The 22,314-nt window shown below is 40.6% G+C and overlaps 2 protein-coding genes across 14 annotated transcripts in view; one reads left to right on the top strand and one right to left on the bottom strand.

Annotated features, from left to right (window-relative positions):
• Positions 1-18,017, top strand: part of LOC105276940 (protein capicua homolog) — a 38,983-nt gene extending 20,966 nt beyond the window's left edge. For 4 of the 11 annotated variants that reach the window (XM_026968430.1, XM_026968431.1, XM_026968433.1 and 1 more), the window contains 21 exons: positions 3,140-3,429; positions 3,751-4,152; positions 4,344-4,899; positions 4,985-5,242; positions 5,510-5,621; positions 5,741-5,947; positions 6,025-6,140; positions 6,224-7,107; positions 7,192-7,408; positions 7,762-7,845; positions 9,101-9,375; positions 9,582-9,998; positions 10,114-10,423; positions 10,515-10,828; positions 11,355-11,583; positions 11,668-11,877; positions 11,972-12,232; positions 12,324-12,522; positions 12,622-12,827; positions 12,913-13,377; positions 13,480-18,017. In XM_026968430.1, coding sequence (XP_026824231.1) covers positions 3,349-3,429; positions 3,751-4,152; positions 4,344-4,899; positions 4,985-5,242; positions 5,510-5,621; positions 5,741-5,947; positions 6,025-6,140; positions 6,224-7,107; positions 7,192-7,408; positions 7,762-7,845; positions 9,101-9,375; positions 9,582-9,998; positions 10,114-10,423; positions 10,515-10,828; positions 11,355-11,583; positions 11,668-11,877; positions 11,972-12,232; positions 12,324-12,522; positions 12,622-12,827; positions 12,913-13,377; positions 13,480-13,550 — 5,874 coding nt within the window. In that variant the 5' untranslated portion in view covers positions 3,140-3,348 and the 3' untranslated portion in view covers positions 13,551-18,017. Of the gene's footprint in view, positions 1-1,158; positions 2,092-3,139; positions 3,430-3,745; positions 4,153-4,343; positions 4,900-4,984; positions 5,243-5,509; positions 5,622-5,740; positions 5,948-6,024; positions 6,141-6,223; positions 7,108-7,191; positions 7,409-7,761; positions 7,846-9,100; positions 9,376-9,581; positions 9,999-10,113; positions 10,424-10,514; positions 10,829-11,354; positions 11,584-11,667; positions 11,878-11,971; positions 12,233-12,323; positions 12,523-12,621; positions 12,828-12,912; positions 13,378-13,479 lie in introns of those variants that run through there. The other 7 variants (XM_026968436.1, XM_026968429.1, XM_026968434.1 and 4 more) reach the window with 7 other exon arrangements.
• A 1,227-nt stretch (positions 18,018-19,244) lies between these two features.
• Positions 19,245-21,583, bottom strand: LOC105276938 (serine--tRNA ligase, cytoplasmic). Of its 3 annotated transcripts, none has more exons than XM_011334979.3 (6): positions 21,436-21,583; positions 20,771-21,297; positions 20,401-20,685; positions 20,084-20,305; positions 19,756-20,012; positions 19,245-19,667 (listed from the first exon to the last, which is right to left on the bottom strand). In XM_011334979.3, the coding sequence occupies exons 2-6, from the start codon at positions 21,230-21,232 to the stop codon at positions 19,412-19,414; spliced, it is 1,482 nt and encodes a 493-aa protein (XP_011333281.1). In that variant the 5' UTR covers positions 21,233-21,297; positions 21,436-21,583; the 3' UTR covers positions 19,245-19,411. The 3 variants fall into 3 exon arrangements, with proteins under 3 accessions (XP_011333281.1, XP_011333282.1, XP_011333280.1); XM_011334980.3 differs by lacking the exon at positions 21,436-21,583 and adding an exon at positions 21,391-21,409; XM_011334978.3 differs by lacking the exon at positions 21,436-21,583 and having other exon boundaries at positions 20,771-21,429.
• Between the last annotated feature and the right edge of the window lie 731 nt (positions 21,584-22,314).

The following is a 22,314-nucleotide window of genomic DNA, read 5'->3' as shown; positions in this document are numbered from 1 at the left end:
AGCCGCGATTGTTATGGTCGCGAAACTCCAGGCCCTATTTTCTACCTGCTACGTTGGTATGGGTTAGCAGTATTACTTCTACCACAGACAGGTGCTTGATTTATGCCGATGTAGCACCCTTCGGATTCCCTTTTCGGTCGGGTTCATATTCTCCCTACCCCAAGGGGTGCTTTCTGCATGTCCAGTGCGGATGACCGCTAGCCATCCCGAAAGAGTCCGAAAAATGTCAGGTATCGGTTACAAGTTGAGACTTATTAAAGGGAAAGCTTCTTGGAACTCCATTTGGAGTGAACAACAAGATCATGGGTGGTACATGTGACCATGAGGTAGATGTGGACGTACGCATTCGACTATTCTTCCTTTCCCAAACCGTAGGAACACTCTGGTCCTTTTCTCAACGTCTTCTGCAAAAATAAGCAAAACTTTCAGTGACAAGGTAACACGAGGATCAGTGCATATTTCTGTTGAGTGGTGTCTGCACAATGGTTAGCCATAATCGTCGGAATATTCTCGGTATATCCTGATGCAAGTGCGCTGTAATGCAGTTGCGATGACATTGAGCCGGATGGATAGGTCGAAGCCTCTTCGTTTCTTCTGTCTGCCTGTTTCCCTCGAAGTGAAAGGTTCGACCTGCCTGTGAAGTTGGCTACCAACTATGAACTTTTGGGACCTTTGTATACTCTTTTTTACCAGAAGTGTCTTGTGATATGTAATAAGTGTCTGCTGAACACTACCGCGCATTGTATTGCCGTTATATTGCTTCTTTTCCTTGGCAACATATGTGAAGTTTATAGATCAATGCTGGCTGCATACACATGAGGTATACGAGATGTAAAATTAATAGACATGACGAAGAGTATGCATTAATAACAAGTACATGAAATATACGCGATATGTACATATTAATGGTGGCCATTGTGTACGTAATGTATAAAATATAAAATTAACATGGCGCAATTGCATTGTATGTATAATATAAAATTTACGATAAACACGTGTTGTTATGTAAAATATGAAAACGAGTCCTAACAATAGCGCGAAATGTAAGACGCAAAGTATGTAATAATTACAGATGTAACGAAATTACGAATTACAAAATTAACGATATTTGCAGTAATGAGAAATAATTAATTCCTCATTGTCATTTTCATCGCGCAGAACGATTTTGCAAGCGTCTCGTTATTCTCGGCGGGAGCGGCTCACGATGTTGAATTTTCGGGGTTCAACGTGCCCCACGCCCACCCTCGTGTCTTACCTGTAAGCGTATGCGCCCGCGGGAAGACCCGTTCTCGTGAAGAAAGGGTGCGAGGGGGAAAGGGTGGCGAGAGACGCGAGGAGCAGATAGCAGGAACGAGCGAGCGGACACGATACAATGGCGGATTCCCTCTTGGGTATATAAGCGGACGAGTCGAGTCGTGAGTCAGACTCGAGGTAGGGAACAGCGAGCTTGATGCATCCCCCTTGGTCCCCCCTGGTTCCTCTTAGCTCCTTACTCACACTGTTGGATAGACACGAGAGACAGAAACAGAGAGAGAGAGGGAGGAGAGAGTGAGTGAGCGGAGAGGAAACGGAGGGTAGAAGGGAGAGAGAGAGGGAGCGTTGTTTTCCTTAGAGAAAGCAGAGTGTGCACTGCGCCACAGGACGAAATGCGGTAGTCGGTATCTTGATCCGATTGTCTTCCGCATCCTTTAGTTGGACAATCCATTCTCCAAACGCAGTCGAATGATATAGTCTTTTTTTACAGCATAACAGATCGCACATAGAGTGTTCTACAATCACTCGATTGAATATTCCTTTCTCTGTAAATCCCTCGATAGATTTAACGTGAAATTACTCTCGATGAAAGTGTCGAAGTGTTTATGTCTCCTGGCAACCGACAATTTTATATTGTACACTTATGTATGTTACATTAAAGTAAAATTGATATCTTGGAAGGGACTTTTCGCGTCAACGAACAATTGAACTTGCTCGAGAGCAACAGGGCAAAGTTTGAAAACAACTCGACTCGTGATTCATGTTCCGTCGAGTGTTCCTCAACTTGGTTGACTCCGCTCATCTCGCGGTCACTTCAGAAGTCGAAAACGGACGCAGGTACATACACGTAATATCTAAGGACGGACGTGGATCTAATACCTCGCCTCGAGTTTTCGCTTTTTCTAATTTTTTTTATTTTTACATTTATTTTTTCGTTTTTATTTATCTTTTTCTCTTTCTTCTTTGTGATTTGTAACGATTTCATATAAAGTTCCTGCAAATTCCATCTGCATCTTATTTTATACATTAATATCGTTTTGGCATTGGTGATTCGTTTATTCACATCGTGAGAATGTAATTTAGGTAAATGTTTTCTTTTTTTTTGTTTCATAATCCATATAGGATAGGTCGGTTATCTTATCGCTTTTCCTTTTATTTCATTTGCGTCTTTCAATCATTCCTTTTTCCTTTTCAAAAGGAAAAAGGGCGAAAAAGGCCTTTCTCTTTTTCAAAAGTGCGCTTATACCTACTTGAATCCTTTTATGCGTATAATCGGAGAGTTTACTCGTTTACAAGTGACCAATCGCAGTTGGCCATTTCTCAGAAAAAAAGATACTCGTCTGTGATTGGTTGATTCATTTATTATTCAGATCTTTGGGCATTTTCAACTTAACCCTGTAAAGTTTTCCAGGAAAGCAACAATGGTGCGCACTAGGTGCAATTTTAGCAAATTGTCCATTGTGAAAAGTAGTTTACATAGTTTTATAATTCACATAGAATTTAATATTCTATTGACAAAAGTAGTGCAAAAGAATTGTACATACTAACAGCGCACCAGTGTAACACTAGTTTCTCCAGTATAAACGCTATTAATTCAAAAGATCAATGTACATGATGTTAAAAAATAAAATTAGAAATAACATTGTAATTATTGAATAAAATAATTTTTATGCATAAAATGCATCGACTGGTGGTAAAGCCGATTATCTCTCTTATATTCACCATAATGACGTGGCACTGATGACGCCGGCACGACAAAAGCCGTACGTCAAATATGCCCGTACTCAAAATCTCCCGAAAAGAAGGGTACGATGGGGGATGGCGGGGGGAGGAGTTCAGTTGTGCGTCGATGGTCGAGCTAAAGGCAGCAATCCATTCTTTGCAGGACATTCAGTGGAGACGCGAAACAATTAAAGAGGAGACGACGACGAGTGTTCGCCTAAAAAGAGAATTTTCGGAGGAGGATGCTCGGCAGTTGGGGCTGGGAAGAAGAATTGGAGTTGGGAGAGGGTACGACAGCCCCGTCGCACGAGAGACAAAGAAAAGAGAGCCCAGACTCGACGCATCCTGTTCCCGACAGCCGGGTGCTGAGGTATGCACCCAGCCGATGTCACCACCCTCCCAGCTACAGCTCGCCACATTTCAGCACGCAGCCTCCTCTCGACTGTACGGACTGTGAGTACATATTTCGTGGTTCATCGCGCGCGCGTGAACCCGAGAGAATTATTCAGGTTACACCTGCACGGAGTATATAAATTCGAATTCCATTCCTGCATTTCTCTGCGGATAGAGGATACCGGGCTTTACTTATGATTCTTCAATTCTGTGTTGCCCGAATTATCTTTTGCGGCTACGGGAAACTCTTAGTACGTAGGACTCGGTTGAATGAAAAATGATGAAGTTGAGGATCATTATTAAATATTGAGTATTCATCAGTTCGTTTTGGTCAAAATAGTCGTAACGTTAATGATAATTATATGCGAATATCTAGAGCAGCGTGAGGTGGCCAAAATGCTGACTGCTCACCCTGAGATGCACGAGAAGCGGGACAGCCTTGGCAGCGGGCAATATGGGGCGGGCGGGGGTGGTGGCGCTTCGATTGAGGAGAAATCTATTCCGGAACAACCACCCCCGCCTCCCGCACCGCCACAACGAGACCCGTCGGATCCCACAATCAGCGCTAAGAAGCTTCCAAAGAAACGAAAATTCGATCCATCCGAACTCGAGGAAATGGACAAAACCAGCAACGTCACCAGCAACATCAACAACATGGTCAGCATACGCGCGCCAACCATGCCGCTTGCCGGCCAGCCGCCGGCTTTGGGTCAGCAATCGAGCTTACCAACAACCACCACCAGCCGACAATCACCACAGCAGCAGGAATCTGATTGTTATCAAGTATGTCGATAAGTGTACATTATTTGTCAAAATTGTGTCGCCTTTAAATTAAAAATTAAAAAGAATTAAACAATTAAAAATAATTGATGAAATATTCTAGAATATCGAATGTAATTATTTATTTTAAATAATCTTGTATAAGTGCCTTTAAATGTCTCGTACTTGACACTTCTGTTTTATGCTATGTCCAGATGTCCTCGGCTCATTCGGTAGTGGTGTTACCTCCTCAGAGCACAGCGGTCGATTACTCTCTTCGCGAGGAACCTTTACGTTCTCGTCCCCGGCTTGCTATTGATCTCAGTGAATGGCGCGACCATAGGGTGTTAGCTTTAAGGGATTCATATTATTATCCGGGTGTTATACGTAATGTTGTTCATGGTGAGATTTTCATTGAGTTCGACGGTGAGAGGAAGCTAGTGCGTTACAGTGACATTCTGGGCGCGAGAAGGTACGATGTGGTAGGCGACGCGAGCCCTTCTCTCGGGCAGGTGACTTTGGATACGAAAGTTTGTATCAGGTGCCCGAACGTGAACAGTCACGTGGACGCGACCAAGTTTGTAAAGGGGACAGTGTGCAAGATATTAACGAAGCCTTCTCGTTTTCTTGTGAAAATACCACGGGACGACGATCAGAGTGAGAGTTACCTTGTGAAGCGCGCGGACTTGCGGCTAATACAGCCACCATGGGCGGACGAGTTGGAGGAGGGGCTGGAGGACTGCGAGGGTCCTTCGAGGGTCGAGACCATCGGTAATAAATCATTCTCATAAGTGGTAAGATCGATTGCCATTCGACGCGATAATTAATGTTGCAATTTGCGTTTGATGTCTACCAGAACACGGGTATCGCAATGCCACGGAAGCTCCGACTGCAGTGCCAATTTTGCAAATTCATCATACTCCTCATCACGCATCGCATATATCAACTCATAACGACACGAGCTACTATAGAACGACTGGTACCAGCCCACTCATGACTCTAGGCAATCCTGCGCATTCTGCCACAGCGTTAACTAACGGCAACCGGCCGTACGACGATTTGGAAAGCGAGGATGACTTGGACAGGGAGGACATTACATTTCCCTCGGACGCAGGTCAGATATAGCGTAAACTCTTTTCACTTTTTATGTACGATATCGTTGGAGATATAATAGCACGCATACGCGCGAGAGGTGCGCGGGAACGCGACACTGGAGTTTCACTTGTATTCTGATAAGATTATTATTCGAGTACTGTTTGATATTCCTCTTGAAAAGTGCTCTTTATATCATAAAAAAAGCGCCGAGCTTTTATGTGGCTTGTATCGAGATCGTGTTTAGTCGGAACAATAGTATAGTAATTCAGATATATTCAACTGACAGATGCAAAATTGTCAGGGAGCAGCAAAAGAAGCAGCATGCAGAGCCGGGGAAGTACCAGTAGCCTAGTTGAACAACGTAGTATAACGCCTCGTTCTCAGGCAGCCACACCCAGGTATGTCCGTGCTGTTAAATTTATTAGTTTTCAGTAGGAGTAACTGGCACGTTAACGCGCACAGCAAAATCTCTAATTAACGACAGTGCTCAAGTTGATTTTTTTCTTTTTTATCATAGATCTCAGGCGGCAACGCCACATAGGTATAAAAAGGGTGACGTAGTGGCTACACCAAGCGGAATTAGAAAAAAATTCAATGGAAAACAGTGGCGCAGGCTTTGTAGTAAGGACGGATGTTCCAAAGAGAGCCAACGAAGAGGATACTGTTCCCGTCACCTTAGTTTAAAAGGATCTGGTCTTAGGGGTCCGACGAACACGTTTCCTAGGTATGTATGAACGTCTATAATACTCCGACACATGTTACCCTTATGTCGCTCTTACGATTTTCTTCTTTTATTCATAGCAGTAAGATGGACGGCGAAGAAACGTCGAGAGACTCCGATACTTCACCGAACTACGCTGACAGAAGAATAGCGGGTAGATTCGACCAGGAGGAAACCGAAGCTGCTAATATGCTTGGTACACTTTCTTCAATAATGAATCTAATGCCTAGAGCGTTTTTCTGTGAATTAGAAACGATTAAACACGTTCGGTTGTTTCAGTGTCTTTGGGGAGCTCCAGATCGGCTACTCCTTACTCGCCGACGACGGGACAGTCTTCTATATCCCCGTGCATAAACCAGTCGCCGGTGCCGCCGTTAGGCCTTAACCAGAACAATGTGTTTATGCCTATCTCGAGTCCCGCTCATCACGCGACTCCGTTGATTTCGCCTGGCGCGAAGTGGAAACACTCACCCACGCAGCCCAACTATTTGGTTCAGTATCCGCAGCAAGTGATAAAGCCCGAGCCGAATCGCGTGGTTAGATCAAGTAGGCCGGCACCGACGGCGCCCGTCCCCGCCAGCATAGGGACAAGCGTGATAAGAATCTCCCCGGTGAGCCGCAGCATGCAGCACGGACAAAATCTGACGTGGTCGGAGCAGAGTCCGCCACCAACGAGACATCCATCAGTCGTGACGTCGATCGCTCAGCAGCAGCAAGGCATAATTCTGCAGCACGCGCTTACGTCGAGCAACGACTTTCCCAATCACGCCGAAATATGCGAGCAGAGCTCGCAATTGGTAAAACCGTCGCACTCGCCCCACTTGCCTCTACCCGCGGCCCCGGCGCCGCAGAACTTGACGCTTATACACAAGCCGCTGCCGGAACAGCCGGTTGACTACGCGCAGCCGCAGTCCCAGACTCAGCCGATTTACGTGATGCAGCATCAACACGAAAAAAAGTATTTCGTGATAAAGAACAGTATGGACGTATCGGCGCCAGCGAGCACGCACATAAGCAGCAACCACGATGACAAGTACAGACAGGGTCTGATGAACCACCTGAGTCTGCCGACATCCACGTTGCATCAAGTTCAGTGTCAACAACCGCCCCAGTCACCCGCGATTTCATCCGTCCACATCGACAAGCTGTCCGTTCTGCAGCCCGTAAGTTGATCGTCAAGGAATTAATGAATTGATCTAGAAATTAGCGTTAATAATAATACGTTAATCTTGTTTGCACGTTGTCAGGTGAATAAGGTAGGCGCGCATACGACCGCACATATGGACATGCAAAGAAATCAGCCGCCGCCTACGAGCGCTATAATGACATCCACCACAGAGGCGTCCAGTCCATCTACTCCGACAAGTGTCTTCCAGCACGTAATTGTTCAGCCCGGACATTTGGTGCAGATTCCGAAAGCTCAACCCACCAGGGAAGAGAATGCCAAGAACAACGGTATCCTCTGTAAGTTTCAAAAGTTTCACGAAAAACGTGTTTTATTATTGTATGTGACGTCGAAACGATATGTTTCCATATCTCTTTTGTGTTTCTTTGTATCTTTTGTACCAGTAGCATTTGTTTTATTGTATTTACATATTATTTGTAACCAATTGTTTTTACCAACAAATATAAACTATTTGAGATATCCAAGTTCGCAAGTTGAAGTGCTTGCTTCTTAACGTTACATTATTTCGTTTCCATTTCCATTTTACGTTGCCGTACTTTTGCAATTATTTTCGACACGACGACGATTTTAATGTCCGTATTATCGAACCGATAGTACAAGCAAATTTGACTAAACGGTAAGGCTTTCGCAGATGGCAGCCACGAAGTTCCTCCTGCATACCAGCCCCATCCCCCATCATTACTGAACAATGCAGCAATGCGCAACTGGAAAAAAGGTTTGAGTTCTGACTGCCACCTGAAATGTATCATGTCTATCCACTTGCTCTAAATTGCAGTTTGTTAATGGTACATAACGCAATATTAAATAGCCTTTAGTTTTTGAAAATCTTACTTATTATGTTTCAAATGCTTTATGATTTAATTTAATTAAATGTTTATTTTATTCAATATTTAATTTTCTAGATTTATATTTTCTTTTCTGTACATCTGCTAAACTTTCCCAATCTTTTTTTATTAATGTAAAGTAATTTTTATTTTGCAGTTTTTCTTCCAATGTACCATTGACAATCTTGCAACCAACGCAATCAGTTAACAAACCTTATTTATTTTATTGTTTTTTAACTTTTCATCTCATTTAACACGTATAAATAAAAAAATCTATCTACAACTATTAAGCGAAACTTTAATGCTGGGGAAAGGTATCTATCGACATTAAATTGTTTGAAAAATTTGTGCAAATTTTTTGTTATAGAAAGCCTTTTTTATGTAATTTCTTTACGTTTGTTGTGTCTATGAAAAATTGGCATGAGGTTTTTGGACGACTCAATATTTATTTCATCCATGAATTACAAACGTCAAATGCGTTCACGTTACAGATTGTAAAAATAATTTACATAAAATAATATAGTAATCTTTTTATTATTTTACGGGTGATAGAATGAAGGATTTAGTTTAGAAAGTTCACAAAAGTTTTTATTTGAAATATAATAAAATAAAATATAAAGTATGGACAAACTCAATAGCATCAGCGATTAAGTTGAGCGCGGACTCTAACTCACGACTTAACTTGGCGGACGTACGTTACTCTCTGCTTCTTGAGCCTTTTGTCTCGCTGGCTTGTCTCTTATTTGTGTTTGTTTCGAATATAATCGGTTAACATCACATGACAAACAATCGGCAAATAAAGGAACACGACCCTAGCGCAAGTAATAACAACATGATCTTATTTGTCAGATAGTTTAGAATGGATATTCGCAGAAGATTGATTTTCTCTGTTCTAGAATTTTACGAAATTCGCATTCCTAGAATAATCTGTCTAGAAAGTGAAATGCATTAACTTTTGATACTTGGCTGATTTAATACTAACAATTCAATTCATTTCATTATCACTAACTAATTTTATCTCTTAGGGAAGTAGCAGCGAATATATATGTCTACATAAAGTCCATTGTAACATTATTATTACCAGCTGCTACTCCTACGTCATTACTAACCACGCTCATCGCAACTAACCCACTAACTTCATTGCAGCTTTTTCCTGGCAGACGACAGTTCTGGAACAATCAGAGGTGAGCCCTCCTCCTTCTGCTCTGAGCCCACCCCTGAGCGCACCTCCAATACCAATAAGTATGAGCACACCTGCTGAAGATGGCCCTGGTACTGGTTCAGATCCCATAACACCAGCCGAAGAAGAGGACGACGATGTTTTCGAAGCAGAACAGACTCCACCCGCAGAAGTGGAAGCTAACGCTAATAAACGACGCAGCCAATCGCTTAGTGCTTTACAACCACAAACTCCGTTAAAGGTAAGTTTAACGAATGATTATTCTAATTATCATTTCAGTAATTGATAATTCTAAGATCGATGCGTTTGATCATATTTAATAACGTCGTGATAATCAAGTTGTATTTAGTATTATTAATAATTGCTAATAAAACAGAGATATAATTAATAAATATTTTTCGTGCTGTCCGGAGTGCATTATGTAATTTTCCATTAATTTTCTTACAGACTAAAGACAGAATACGACGGCCCATGAACGCATTTATGATTTTTTCGAAACGGCATCGCGCCGTTGTGCATCAACGTCATCCGAATCAAGATAATCGTACGGTTTCGAAGATATTAGGAGAGTGGTGGTACGCATTGGGACCAGAGGAAAAACAAAAGTATCATGAACTCGCTTCGGAAGTGAAGGAGGCGCACTTTAAGGCGCATCCGGACTGGAAGTGGTGCAGTAAGGACAGGCGGAAATCGTCAACGACGAGTTTCAAAGGAAGCGAGACTAGGAGCAAATTGAATAGCACGGGAGAAGAGACGGATCCCCTGCAGGGATCTTCCTCGGACGATCCGTTGATAATCGCGCCTGCCGACGAAGTAGCCACTCCAATCACTACTACGTACAGTGAAACTTCCACTAATATTGAGGTAAAAAATTTTACAGTGGCAGCCAATTTTATTTTCTAAAATAAATGACGCGTTAACTACTTTTGAAAACATCTGCGAATATCAAACATATGTATTAATAAAACTATTGGCGCAGATTATGAACCAGTCACAGCCGCAACATCGGATCTCGGAGATCCCTCTGCAAGTTGAAAACACAGAGGTTGACGTGAAACAGGATGACGATGCAAATGGATCGGATGACGATCAGATGGTAATTTGCGAAGATCCCCAGCTGGAAATAGACTTGAAGTGCAAGGACAAATTGACAGATAGCGATAATGACGTGCAGGACGAGGACGCGGAGAAGAAGTGTTTCAATCGCTCGCAATTCTCCCCCGTCAGCCAAAAGAGGGAATTGATCAATGTTAAACAGGAAATAACGTGCCGGCCGAAACCGATAAAAGGTAACGTCTCAGAGACAAAAACGAGCGTTAACGTTCACGTGACAAGTAGATTAATGCGTTTTAACGGATGTGAATCTTGATGTTTATATAGCACGGATACCTTCAACAGGTATAGAATCTACAACAAAGTATCAACATACTTCCATGGATAAAGGCGGTACTGTATCAGTTTTGTCGAGTACGTATCCTTATCACAGTCCTGTCAATCCAACAGGAGTGTCAGGGTTCCAACCTACCGGCGGTGCTTTCATAACTATGCCAATATCGCCGAAAGTTATTAAGCCGGAACCGGTAAAGAGCGAGCAGCAGTACAGCACACAGTACAGTGTGAGCAATCTCGTGAGCATCCACACTGAGAACGGACGGAATATGCCTAAGTTTACAGCAGCCCCGGTATTACACACTGTAAGTATTAGACCAGCAGATAATATATCTTGACGTATCTTTTAGCAAGCAACTTGCTTAGAGACGCATACGACAAATATCGCATGATATTCTACACACCGTATCATCATGAGTAGTTCCTCGGGTCTCCTCGGGTCACAGTTGTCATCATCCGTCGTATCACGTGTAGGTCTACAGTGGATTAAGTCTATAGGTTTATAAAGCTCCATCTCCGGCATTCTTTTATATTGAAAGTGATAAAAAATTAAAAAATAAGCGTCCGCATGTCCAAAGCGAACTTTAAAAACCACGGACTCAGTCCTACAGAGGAAGCTATATCCGTTGTAGATTTCTCATTTATGCGTCTGCAAAAAATTATATTTTCAACGCCTGTTCTCCCCACGACAATATTAAAGCTATTTTATCACGATACGATCGTCTGCTTATAAAGTAAAAGTAGTGCGCACGTTTCTTCCGAATAGCTCAGAATAAAGACTTGTAGGCAGAGATTCAGAGAAGAAGTAACAAGTTGTAACAATACTAACAGATTGGATCGAAACCTATGATGGCGCTGTTGAAACAACAGCAGCCGTTGCAGTCTTTAGGCACTACTCTTCGTCCCCTTACTTCAACTGTCCCTTATCAACCACCGTTCACTCTAACATTGCTCGATAACGATTTGGTGGCTGTTTCCAAACCGCAGCAGGGATCGCAGTACCTTAACCCGACACCGCCGCATCCCAGGATGTACAGTGGATTCCAAATACCTATCACCGGTAAGCGTACGGAGAAATGTCCTCAGTATTTTTTTCTCCTGGTGTGTAAACGCACGTGTGAACGACGAATTCGCTCGGTTGCAGACGCCGGTAGCCGCAACAACTCCATATCCGTGCAAAGTTTGGTCTCCAATAACAAGATGGAGATTCAGAGCGTGATTGTGAGCAAACCTTATCCCGTTTCGACTAATTCCACCACATCGACTTACCGAGGGATCGGGCACTCCATTGCTCGTCTCGCTGAATCCGAGAACAATGACAATCAGCTGGCTGCGAATCACGCTCAATTTTACGGTAATCCGCGAATACGAATGTTTCTTGCGAATAATCTTCACGCAACAAGATATATTGTTGTTATCGTTGCTCTTTTTCGTTCGTTTCGTTACAGTCAGTAATATAAAAACTGAAGACAGAAAGGAAACCATTAACGTTCTTCCTGCAACAAATGAGAAACATAAGCAACCGTCGACGCCTCATACACCGCAAACGCCTCAGAATAATCACGGGAGCAGTGATCTGTCGTCGAACAAGTCGTATACGTTCGACGAAGGCCAGAGCAATGACGTAGGTCCGAATAAAGGTCCGTTTATGCTTGCTCCAACTCCGGCACAACTTGGTCGAGCACCGCTGCAAAGGAGACAATCGATGGGTATATAATAATTCTTCTAGTTTACGATTTTATCGTGTATAGTTGTGTACGATCATTAATTACTGAATTATTATACCTTTGTTCACGACAGCAATGCCTCCCGCATCAACTGCAGGAGACCATGGGCCAATGGCAACATCTCAGCATTGTGATACTCGACCACAACTCAACACATTACAAACGGCAGAGCAGGCACAACAGCAGAATTTGGTAGAATCTCATACTTCCCCTTCTCCCTCTACTAAGAAGGGTTCTTTCTTCAAAAAGAACGTGGAGGATGGTATGGACAGGTATTGTATCGATATATCCTTGATCTCTTCATCGTATGAAGGTTGTTAAGGGAACTGGTGGTTTTAAACCTGATGATACATGAACGCGAATAATTACAGAGTTCTCGAACAAGTGAACTTTCAAGAAAAATTTTCCTCCTTGCCGGAATTCAAACCGGAGGATATACAGAGTCCAAGTGCGATCAGTATAAACACCGCGGGTTCATCTAGCCATAGCAGTGTAGCTTCCGGATTACATTCGCAAACATCTATGCAGATGCCAGGTTATCGAAAGAAACCTGCACAAGGACCTCATAGGCCCATAAGTAATTATGTTAATGTTATATTTCAGAGCAGAATTTTGTGTTTTCGTTCTCGCAACGTACATCATTCTCTTTCCTGTTTTAACAGTGAATGAGGATGAGATTGATTCGGACACATCAGCCACTCCAAAGAACACCTCGAGCGTCAAGTTGACAGGCAACACTTTCTTCGGGCCGGATTTTAACGTCGACGCTTATAAAGCCAATAATGATCTACTGGATGTCGATGCCAGCTCCCCGCCAAAAACTCCCGGAAGCGGTACTGGGAATGCCGTAGGAATGGGTAGAAGCGACAACGAGCGTGGCCACAGGAAGATACTGGAGCAACGGAGGCACTTGGTCATGCAGTTGTTTCAGGAACACGGTTACTTTCCATCCACCCAAGCTACTTCCGCGTTTCAAGCTAAGCATGCGGATATATTTCCTACCAAGATGAGTTTGCAACTGAAGATACGAGAGGTTCGGCAAAAGTTGAAAGCCAATTCGACCCCGATGAGTGCCAACAGCCTCGTCAGTCCATTGCCAGTCTCGGAATCTTCGCCGGTTGTAACTGGTAATTATAGGACGTTTATATTAACAATTTTACATTCTCGTTTGCAGTCTTACGTATTGCATTTTTATCTCTACCGTGATTAATCTCCAGCACTTCCTTCAGGTCCATTAACTGCTCCTCCAACATCGATGGGAGCTCCACATTCACTGCCTGTAAGCAGTAGTGGTAGCTAGCACCCACGTGCCAACTGTGATACTATGCATCCCCTTACTCCGCAACATGAATACATCATTATCCTTTGAAGAGCAAGGTGTTTACTAGGGAAATCGTTAGTGCGCACTCTCTTCGAAACTTGTAAAGTACTGCGAAAGGTTTTAGTGCAATTTTAAATTTCGGTCTGGTGCAAGAGAGAGAGAGAGAGTAAATTAACGGACGTGTCGAGACGTGTCGATGCATAAATATTAGTGACAGTTGACTTTCTGTGTAACGTCGAGATGCTAACTGCTTGCCAAGTTGCTCTCTTGGAGTGTGTTCAGGTAATTGTGTTTAATTGAACGGTGATATGACACGATACTTCGCAACAGTTAACACTTTCGTATGTAAATTTAATATTAACTGGAACTATGCGTATTGTAATATGTAACTGTACAGGAAAGCAACACAAGCGTGTTTAAACGGTATCGATGAGTCTCGTGTGATTCGCACGAGACGAGCTCTCTTCTCCGAAACGGAGGAACAACACTGCACTGCATTGCATTTCTAAATTTGAGAATAATAATGAATGTAAGATTATTACATTTAAAAATTACTGCTCGCATTCTCTTGCGCAATTTTCACTTTTAATTGCGCATCCGGTGATATTTGTACGTCAACACGTCTCGCATGCTTCACGAAAGGCCTAAGCCATTGTTAAATATTGTTGAAAATATGAAATTCATAGAGGGAAAGAGACGGAGAATAAGAGAAAGAGAATTGGAAACATTATGCAACATAGGACTAATAGAGCATTATAAAATGAGATCAGAGTTTATATACTTTAGTTATATCACTTTACATCTCATGTAAATCTCTCTAAAAAAGGTAAAAACTATAGAACGAGAACTGCACAAAATTTATGTAATACAATCATCGGAGATGTTCATTTCGCTTGTAAATATTATAGAGAATGATCGCGAACCGGAGGATATCTGAAAATAGTTGAAGCATCTGCAATTCTCTATCTAAAGAACTGTAAGAACACTGCATTCTTTCTTGATTCATAAATTATAATACCAGAGATATAAAAGAAATAAAATCGTGCCATTGTGCGGCGACAAAGCGAAGGGAATGCATGCACATATAATTCTCTTACTAGTGAAGGAATATAACTGTTAGACATCTCTTGATATAGATAATATGTAATATGTTTCCGACATTATTGAAAGTACTTATTCTACTGTTTTTTAGAGCTTTGCTAAGATTCAATGCGTTAATCCATATTTTACGAGTGTTTTAAAAGCGGTCCATTTTTTTTCTTTTTTTTTCATTAATTTTTTTGTTTGTTCTATTTATCCTTATTTGGCCTTAGATTTAAGGGCTTTTAAACAGGCCGTGATTTTTTTTTCTTTTTTTTCGGCCGTGACAAATAAACATTTTATTGTTATCTTTACTGCACGTTTCGAGTACTTAATATATGCACTACAAGAGAGATAAGAACAAAATCGACTCATTATTTTTTACAATTCGTACATATTGGTACCAGTGAGTTGAACATGACAATTGCCATGTGTCATTAACAGGACCAGTAGGAACGTACTAAAAGAAAAAACTCATGTACACTTTAATTAAAAAGAGTAAAGATTTATGCTGCATGTAATGTATTTGTACATTATATTGGGCAGGATCAGTGTTGTTATATATCGTGTTTTTTAATGGATTTGTTTTTTGTTACACGAACGATATGACGTATCGGGTCTGTTTTAACATCTTCTTCTTTTACTGACCCAACGTTTTCGCCTTTTTTATATTGTTAAAGCTCTCAGAATTATCGCGTCGAATTTTAGCAAAGATTGTTGAATTTGGCTGTAAAATAGATTGTGTAATTAGTGATATGTTTATAAAAAGAAAAGCGCATTTCGACAGGTTGAAGTCTCGCGCTACGGCACGTATATCGTAGTTAGGATATGAGACAGTGTCTATTCTACATATTTTGTAAATAGGAAACGCGTACGATATGCTAACTAAGAATATATATATATGTAAATTTATATGTTGTGTATATTACATATATAAATTTATATATATGTATATATATATAAAATATATATATATAAAATTTAGATTATGTATACAATATGGAGGTGGTAGAGTATATGATATTGTAATTTGTAGAATGATAATTATATATGAAGAAAAGCGCAGGCAGGATTTTAAGTTTAGAGTAATTGCAGATTATGGGCCTTCATCTGTAGTGGACTCTTGTGCTCGGGACGGTCCTCCCACCCTTCTCCAAAGTTACTCCTTTCCTAAAGCGTTAGGAGAGACTATTGTTTGTACATAATATAATTATATTATTGTCCTATCGTCTCTTGATTTATTCTTTTTTATCAAGCGTTAAGCGCACTAGTGGCAAACGACGTAGCGTAGAAAGAGGGAAACTTAAAGCCTGGATTGATCCTGTAACGCTTTCGTATATCGCTAGGGTTACTTAATTAACGTTTCTATTCTATATCTGCGAGAGAACTCGCTTCAGACTTTTATCGCAGAGCATTTTAATACGTTTTGGAAATGGTTTTTATGGTTGCGTTTCGTGCGAGCAATCAGAATCCGAAGAATATCGGGGTGCATTCGTGCGTTTGTCCCGCGCATTGCAAACTGTTAGCTGGAATAACCGAGTTTGTACATGTAATTCGGCTAGATTCTAAATGAAATTATAATCTATCGCGTCCGACATGAGATTCATAGAATCTTTTAAAAAGATTAAGATATTTTATCGTAAAATATTTTAAATATAAATGCTCAAGTGTATTTTTATGCTACATGCCCGTGAAATCTGTTTTACACGGGATCTAATGGATTGATCTTGTCGAATATATCTGTGTGATTAAATTGCTCATCATCAACAAAGAAAAATTCGTCTGTCAACAGATATCATTAATGCATTAAGTGTCATGAAGTCATTTATCTGTGCGCGCGCTCCTCGTAAAAATCTTTTTAAAAACGATGTGTCTCGTTTGTAACGCGCTATTCGTCGTTTTAGATGAAGCAGGATCTTGACAGGGTTTGAATATCTCTCACACTATCCCATCTCAAAGAATTAATACAAAAAGATACTATATTTTGTACTTGCGTAAACTAGCGAACTACTTTCCAGTATTTATAAGATTCTTAAAAATGCTTTGATATATATACATACATATATATATATATATCTTCTTCCCCCTTTATTTCACATGGTGATGAAATACGTTCCGTGATTTAGCAGCCATGAATGTGACTGTGATCTAGGAAAACAGAAGTAAAGTAAAAGTGGCGGCTACTCTACTGACTATTTCTTCACCACATGACTTTCTTCCCGTGTGTGTTCCCTTCCTCTTTATATTTCTTCCTCAATTTATAAACGAATATGCACTAAATCGAGCGCTTCTTTACACCACTCTCTTCTTTTTTTTTTTCTTTTTTTTTTATTATTTGCGTTAGACATATTTTTACTATGCTTAGCTACGCTACGATTTATCGTAATATTCATTATTCTATTATTTCTTGTTTAATTTTGAAATATTTTTAAAACTGTTATGTAATTATATATCAGTCAAGATTAATGTTATGGAAATATACGAAGCATACAAAAGTAAATACCATATAGATAGAAGTCGTAAACAGTGACTCTATATGTATCCATGCAGTAAAACTTCACGTCGGACATCGACGCATTGTACGCGATGTACGTGCATATACATGTGTGGGGGTAATAAAATATGAGTATAGATATAAATATAAATATATATATAAATATAAAAATATATATACATAAATGTATAAAAAAACCTATTAAACGCAATCGCATATATGACGTCATGGCATATATTACATGTATCATAGGAAAACAATTATATATATATATATATATATAAAATATATATATATATATATTTGGCTGAGGCATTAAAATCTGTACCAATCCAACGAGATAGATAATCCGCTTTATACCCTGAGACGTGATCGACTACTACTAACAGCATCCCTTGTAATCCATTTCAGTGTCAAAGCAATATCGCTGAGGCGTATTAAGTATAAATTGTATCGGTGCACTTGTAAGCTTCACGGAACATTATGTTTAAAGACAGAGGAAGCGATACACGCGTGTGGACATTATTTTAGTAGCTTCGGTATAATATAAAGGGGTGCATTAGATTATTATCGATGTTAGAGAGAAATTACTTTAGAGAGATTTTTTTCTACTACTATGTACTATTGTAATTGTTTATTATCGATTTTTACCATTGTGCCTGCGTCAGTATCTCGGGACTTACGACATTTGTTTTGACACATTATGCTCAATGTGAACCGAGTGCATTTTTGCGGATAAACCGATGGCGATTGGCAGATTTTAACACCGATGCCCCTATATGAGAACCAGTTGTTGGACCAAATTGCCGGCACACGGCCGTTTTGACTTAGAAATGCGTTAATTTTTCTAAGGAATGACTCGAGTGAGAGCAGAAAGTGAGATAGGAAAAGATCTTTGTACAGCACACACTGTGACATTTACGTTGCCCCGGCATGCAGTCGATGCATCAATAATCATGCACTTAGCAAAACCAATCGCAGCAGAAATGTTTCACCTGTAACTGTATACGACCGTAAGAGTTAAGTGCGCGTTTCCTCCAATTGACGAAAACAAGTCTGCTGTACAAAAAAAGCAACAGGTTTGTAATCTTCGATGAAAGCTTGGAAATGTTTGAAGGCTCGACGAAGCTGCTGTCTCTCTTGCTAGAAAATATATCAATCCCGTATACATATACGTACATCCGATTTCTCCGAAATAAAAAGAAGAATCGTATAATGTCACATTGTAAACTTTTCTGCCGAACATTTCCATATCTCACATTCTATTATTTCATCGAAGTTGATCGTGTCTGCTCAGTAATAAATCGTAGTATTATGGCCGCGATGTGAGATTAGAAACCGAAATTTTCACGTTATTTCACGTTGCTGCAAACGATAATTTTATTACTACGTGAAGTGTATTATACGAAAATTTACTTGTAACAATGTATAGACTATATTTTATTATAAGGTGGAAAACGGAGTGGTGTGGATCATCTCATATCTGGCCAAAATATTATTATTATTATTATTATTATTATTATTATTATTATTATTATTATTATTACCGATAACATACATTACACAATCGGTTTTCTAGAGTTGGCATGTGCTTTTCTTCCGATTAAATAATATTAATCATCGCGGGGAATATATAGGTGACTTGTTGATACAAAGCGCATGTAAGAGTAATCTTCTTTTCCAACGTACACTGAAGTGCATTGTTCTTGGGGAGATACTTTAAGGGCCTCTGTATATTAGTATTAACGATACTGGTAAAACTGTAAAAGAAATGAAGAAGATTCTTAGCACATTGTCGGTTACGATGGAGTTCAGGAAGCAGATAAATATGGAATATTATACGCGAAAAATATTCTTCATCAAATGTATATTACAGAATCATATATATTATATACTGATGTCTAATTATAAAATATTGAAAAAGTGTTATCAAATAAAATGTTGTAATCTGTGTTGACAATCGCCGATGTTCTAAGCTTGACACGACCGTTAACGGATACATGCCTTCTTGAGTGATAAAGATTTTATCTCGTAATTGCCGAGTCGAGGAAAAAGGTATTGTGGAATACGTGGAGAGAGAGAGAGAGAGAGCTCGATATTGAGAAGCTGAGAACATTTGTGTATATATTTTCTTAAGTAATTATTACAGCTGTGCGATCCGATTATGGCTCGCACAATGGAATATTTAAAAAAATGCAGTTTAATAAATAAGATCTGTAGATAGACCGTCCACTTGCTTCATTGTCACATTTATGTGGCGATCGTGTTACTTTGACATGTTTTCCTTCTGCTTCTTCTGTTTCTTCGTTTCGATCTCGTCAATCGGCGCAGCTTTCACGAATGGAATCACGCTCCTGTATTCGGAGGGCATGTACTTTGCCAGAACCTTCGGCACGTTGATACCGGTTTCCGTTTGGTGTACTTCCAGAATTGCGCAAATCACGCGTGTCACCGCGCACATCGTGGCGTTCAACATATGGACGTAGTCCGTCGTGGTATTCATCTTCTTCGTTTGACCGTATCTGTTGATTAAACGAGGTTGCTTGTGAGATTCTTATCCGATTTTATACGAGAAATTAAGAAACAGTTACAATTATATAATAAACCGACCTGACTAGCAACCTCCTTGCTTGATAATCCAAGCAATTGCTACACGATACGAGCTCGCGAAATGCACCGGATCCAGGGAACCAGGCTTCCAAATCTAACTTCTTGGAAGCTGCGTGATTTAGTGCACCGGACACGATATTAACTATTCGATATGGAATATCCAACGCCTGATAAAATTCTTCCGCGTTGGAAATCATCTCTTCCATCATCTCCCAGGATTTGTTATCGTGAGGTGAAGTAAGACAGAACTGTTCTACCTAAAAAAGACGCATATATTAATCAATTGTTTTACTTAACAAAAAGATGATTCTCATTTCGCTTCAAATACCTTTTCAAACTGATGTACCCTGAAGATACCTCTGGTATCCCGTCCGTGAGAGCCAACTTCTTGTCTGAAGCAGGTCGAAATTCCGGCGTATCTTATTGGCAAGGCGCTTTCAGCTATCCACTCACTCCTATGAAAGGCTGCGATCGGCTGCTCAGAGGTGGCAATGAGATACTTCTCCTCCATTTCCTTGTCCTCGTTACGTTCGCTACCTTTACCAACCACCTAACGTCAGATAAAATGAAATAATCAATAATTTATAATAATAATTATATTTAAACAATTAATTTTTCTGATAAAATTCCTTAAAGCATCAATACCTTATACAACTCTTCATCGAACTGCGACAACTGTGCCACTTCTTGCATAGCATCTTTCCGCATGATGAACGGCGTGTAAAGAGCCGTGTAACCCTTTTTGGACAACTTTCTCAACGCTAATTGTATTAAACCTTGTTGAAGAAACACTGCCGGTCCGGTGAGGAAATAACCACGTCCACCGGACACCCCGGTACCACGTTCTCCATCCATTCCATCAATCATATGAATCAAATCAACATGAGAATATTTTTTCTTCTGGGTACAGTCTCCCCAAGTTCTTTCTACCTGAAATATGGGAGCAGATATTAAAGACAGTGAGCAATCGCACCTTGCAAAAGTCACAAATCAAGCGAGAAGTGCCGATATGTACCTTGTTCTCATCTTCATCGTTGCTGACGGGCACCGATGCATGTAGGTGATTTCCCACCTCCCTGAGGGCGCTATTCCTCTCTAACTCGGTTGTCTTCAGATCCTCATTGTTCTTCTCTATCGCTTCGTCGATGAGAGTACGTATCTTTTTGATCTGCGTTACAGTCAGTGCCTTCAGGGTGTCAGAGTTCAAACCGTCAAGGTCATCGGCGATAGCTTGGGGCACGGTATCGTCGTTGCCGAGCGGCTCCTTCTTCTTCATTTTCTCGCCGATCTCCTTGCTGCACAGGTTCTTCAGCTTGTTGAAATTATCAGCCCGATGACGCAATTGTCGCCAATGTTTGTCCTTCTCGATCACCGTGTCCACCAACTGGACATCCTTGAAACGCTTCTTCTGGTTCTCCCGGATCTTCTCCGGGTCGGAGCCCTTGTCCTTGCGAAAGTAATCCAGATCCAAAACCATTTTTCACGTTTGACAGGTCCCGGTGTCGAAGAATACCGTGCCGCTCCACGTGCTACTCCAACCAGCTGTCGCCGTGTAATAAATATTTTATTTAGCAATAAATTTCAGAAAGATATATTTTACAGTCACTTTTCATGCGCTATTTTTCGAAACGTAACATTTATTTACGATATTTTTCTATTCGACTGATAACAACCGTTCACCTCTTGCGAAACTCGGAGCCGATCAGCACAAAATGCACATAGACCTCTGACAGCAGTGGACAGCAGGGACTCCGAGATGGAGAACCATCGTGACGATGGCATCGTCTCTCTCGAGAGGTACGTTCCTATACTTGGCGCTCGTAACGACGCGAGCAGTATTCTATCTTTGTCTAATATTCAGTGAGCAATAAAGATAGAATGATGCTCGTATCGTTGAGAGTAGAGACCTCAAGTAAGAGTATGGATATCGTGGATCGAAAATGGCGTTCGTTTGTCACTAGTATGGTCACTATCTATGAGGAGTATACAATATAACCTTCCTTACTTTCAGGTGATCCTGGAGTGACCAGAGAATTTCTTCGCGATGGTGCTGCCATTTGCACAATAAAATGCTTTTTATAAAAATTTGGCAATTTGTACGCACAAAATTGCAGCGGCCACCACTCGGGATAAAATAAAGGAATATAATGAAGCTTTTCGAGGTGACTTTAGAAGCGTAATAAAAGAGAAAAGTATATGTGAAACTCTTGTATGTATGTATAAGTAGGTACAAGATTTTCACATATACTTTTCTCTTTTATTACGCTTCTAAAGTCACCTCGAAAAGCTTCATTATATTCCTTTATTTTATCCCGAGTGGTGGCCGCCGCAATGTTATGCGTACAAATTGCGAAATTTTTATAAAAAGCATTTCAACTTTAATTTTTGTATATGTATATGTGCAGTAGTTGGCAACACTTTTCACTAGCAACTCCAGCTTGCCCTTAAGGATTAAAAAAATTAGTGTAAGGGTGAATTCACACCTTGGCAGAATAGCAGAAAACAGAAAAGCAGAAGCCAATCAGAACTCGCGCTGGTAGTCGAAAGTAGAGACCTAGA

This window comes from Ooceraea biroi, chromosome 3 (genome assembly GCF_003672135.1).
Source record: "Ooceraea biroi isolate clonal line C1 chromosome 3, Obir_v5.4, whole genome shotgun sequence".
NCBI lineage: Eukaryota > Metazoa > Arthropoda > Insecta > Hymenoptera > Formicidae > Ooceraea > Ooceraea biroi.
Note: the sequence above shows the minus strand (reverse complement) of the source record. Positions and strands in the feature narration are given on the sequence as shown.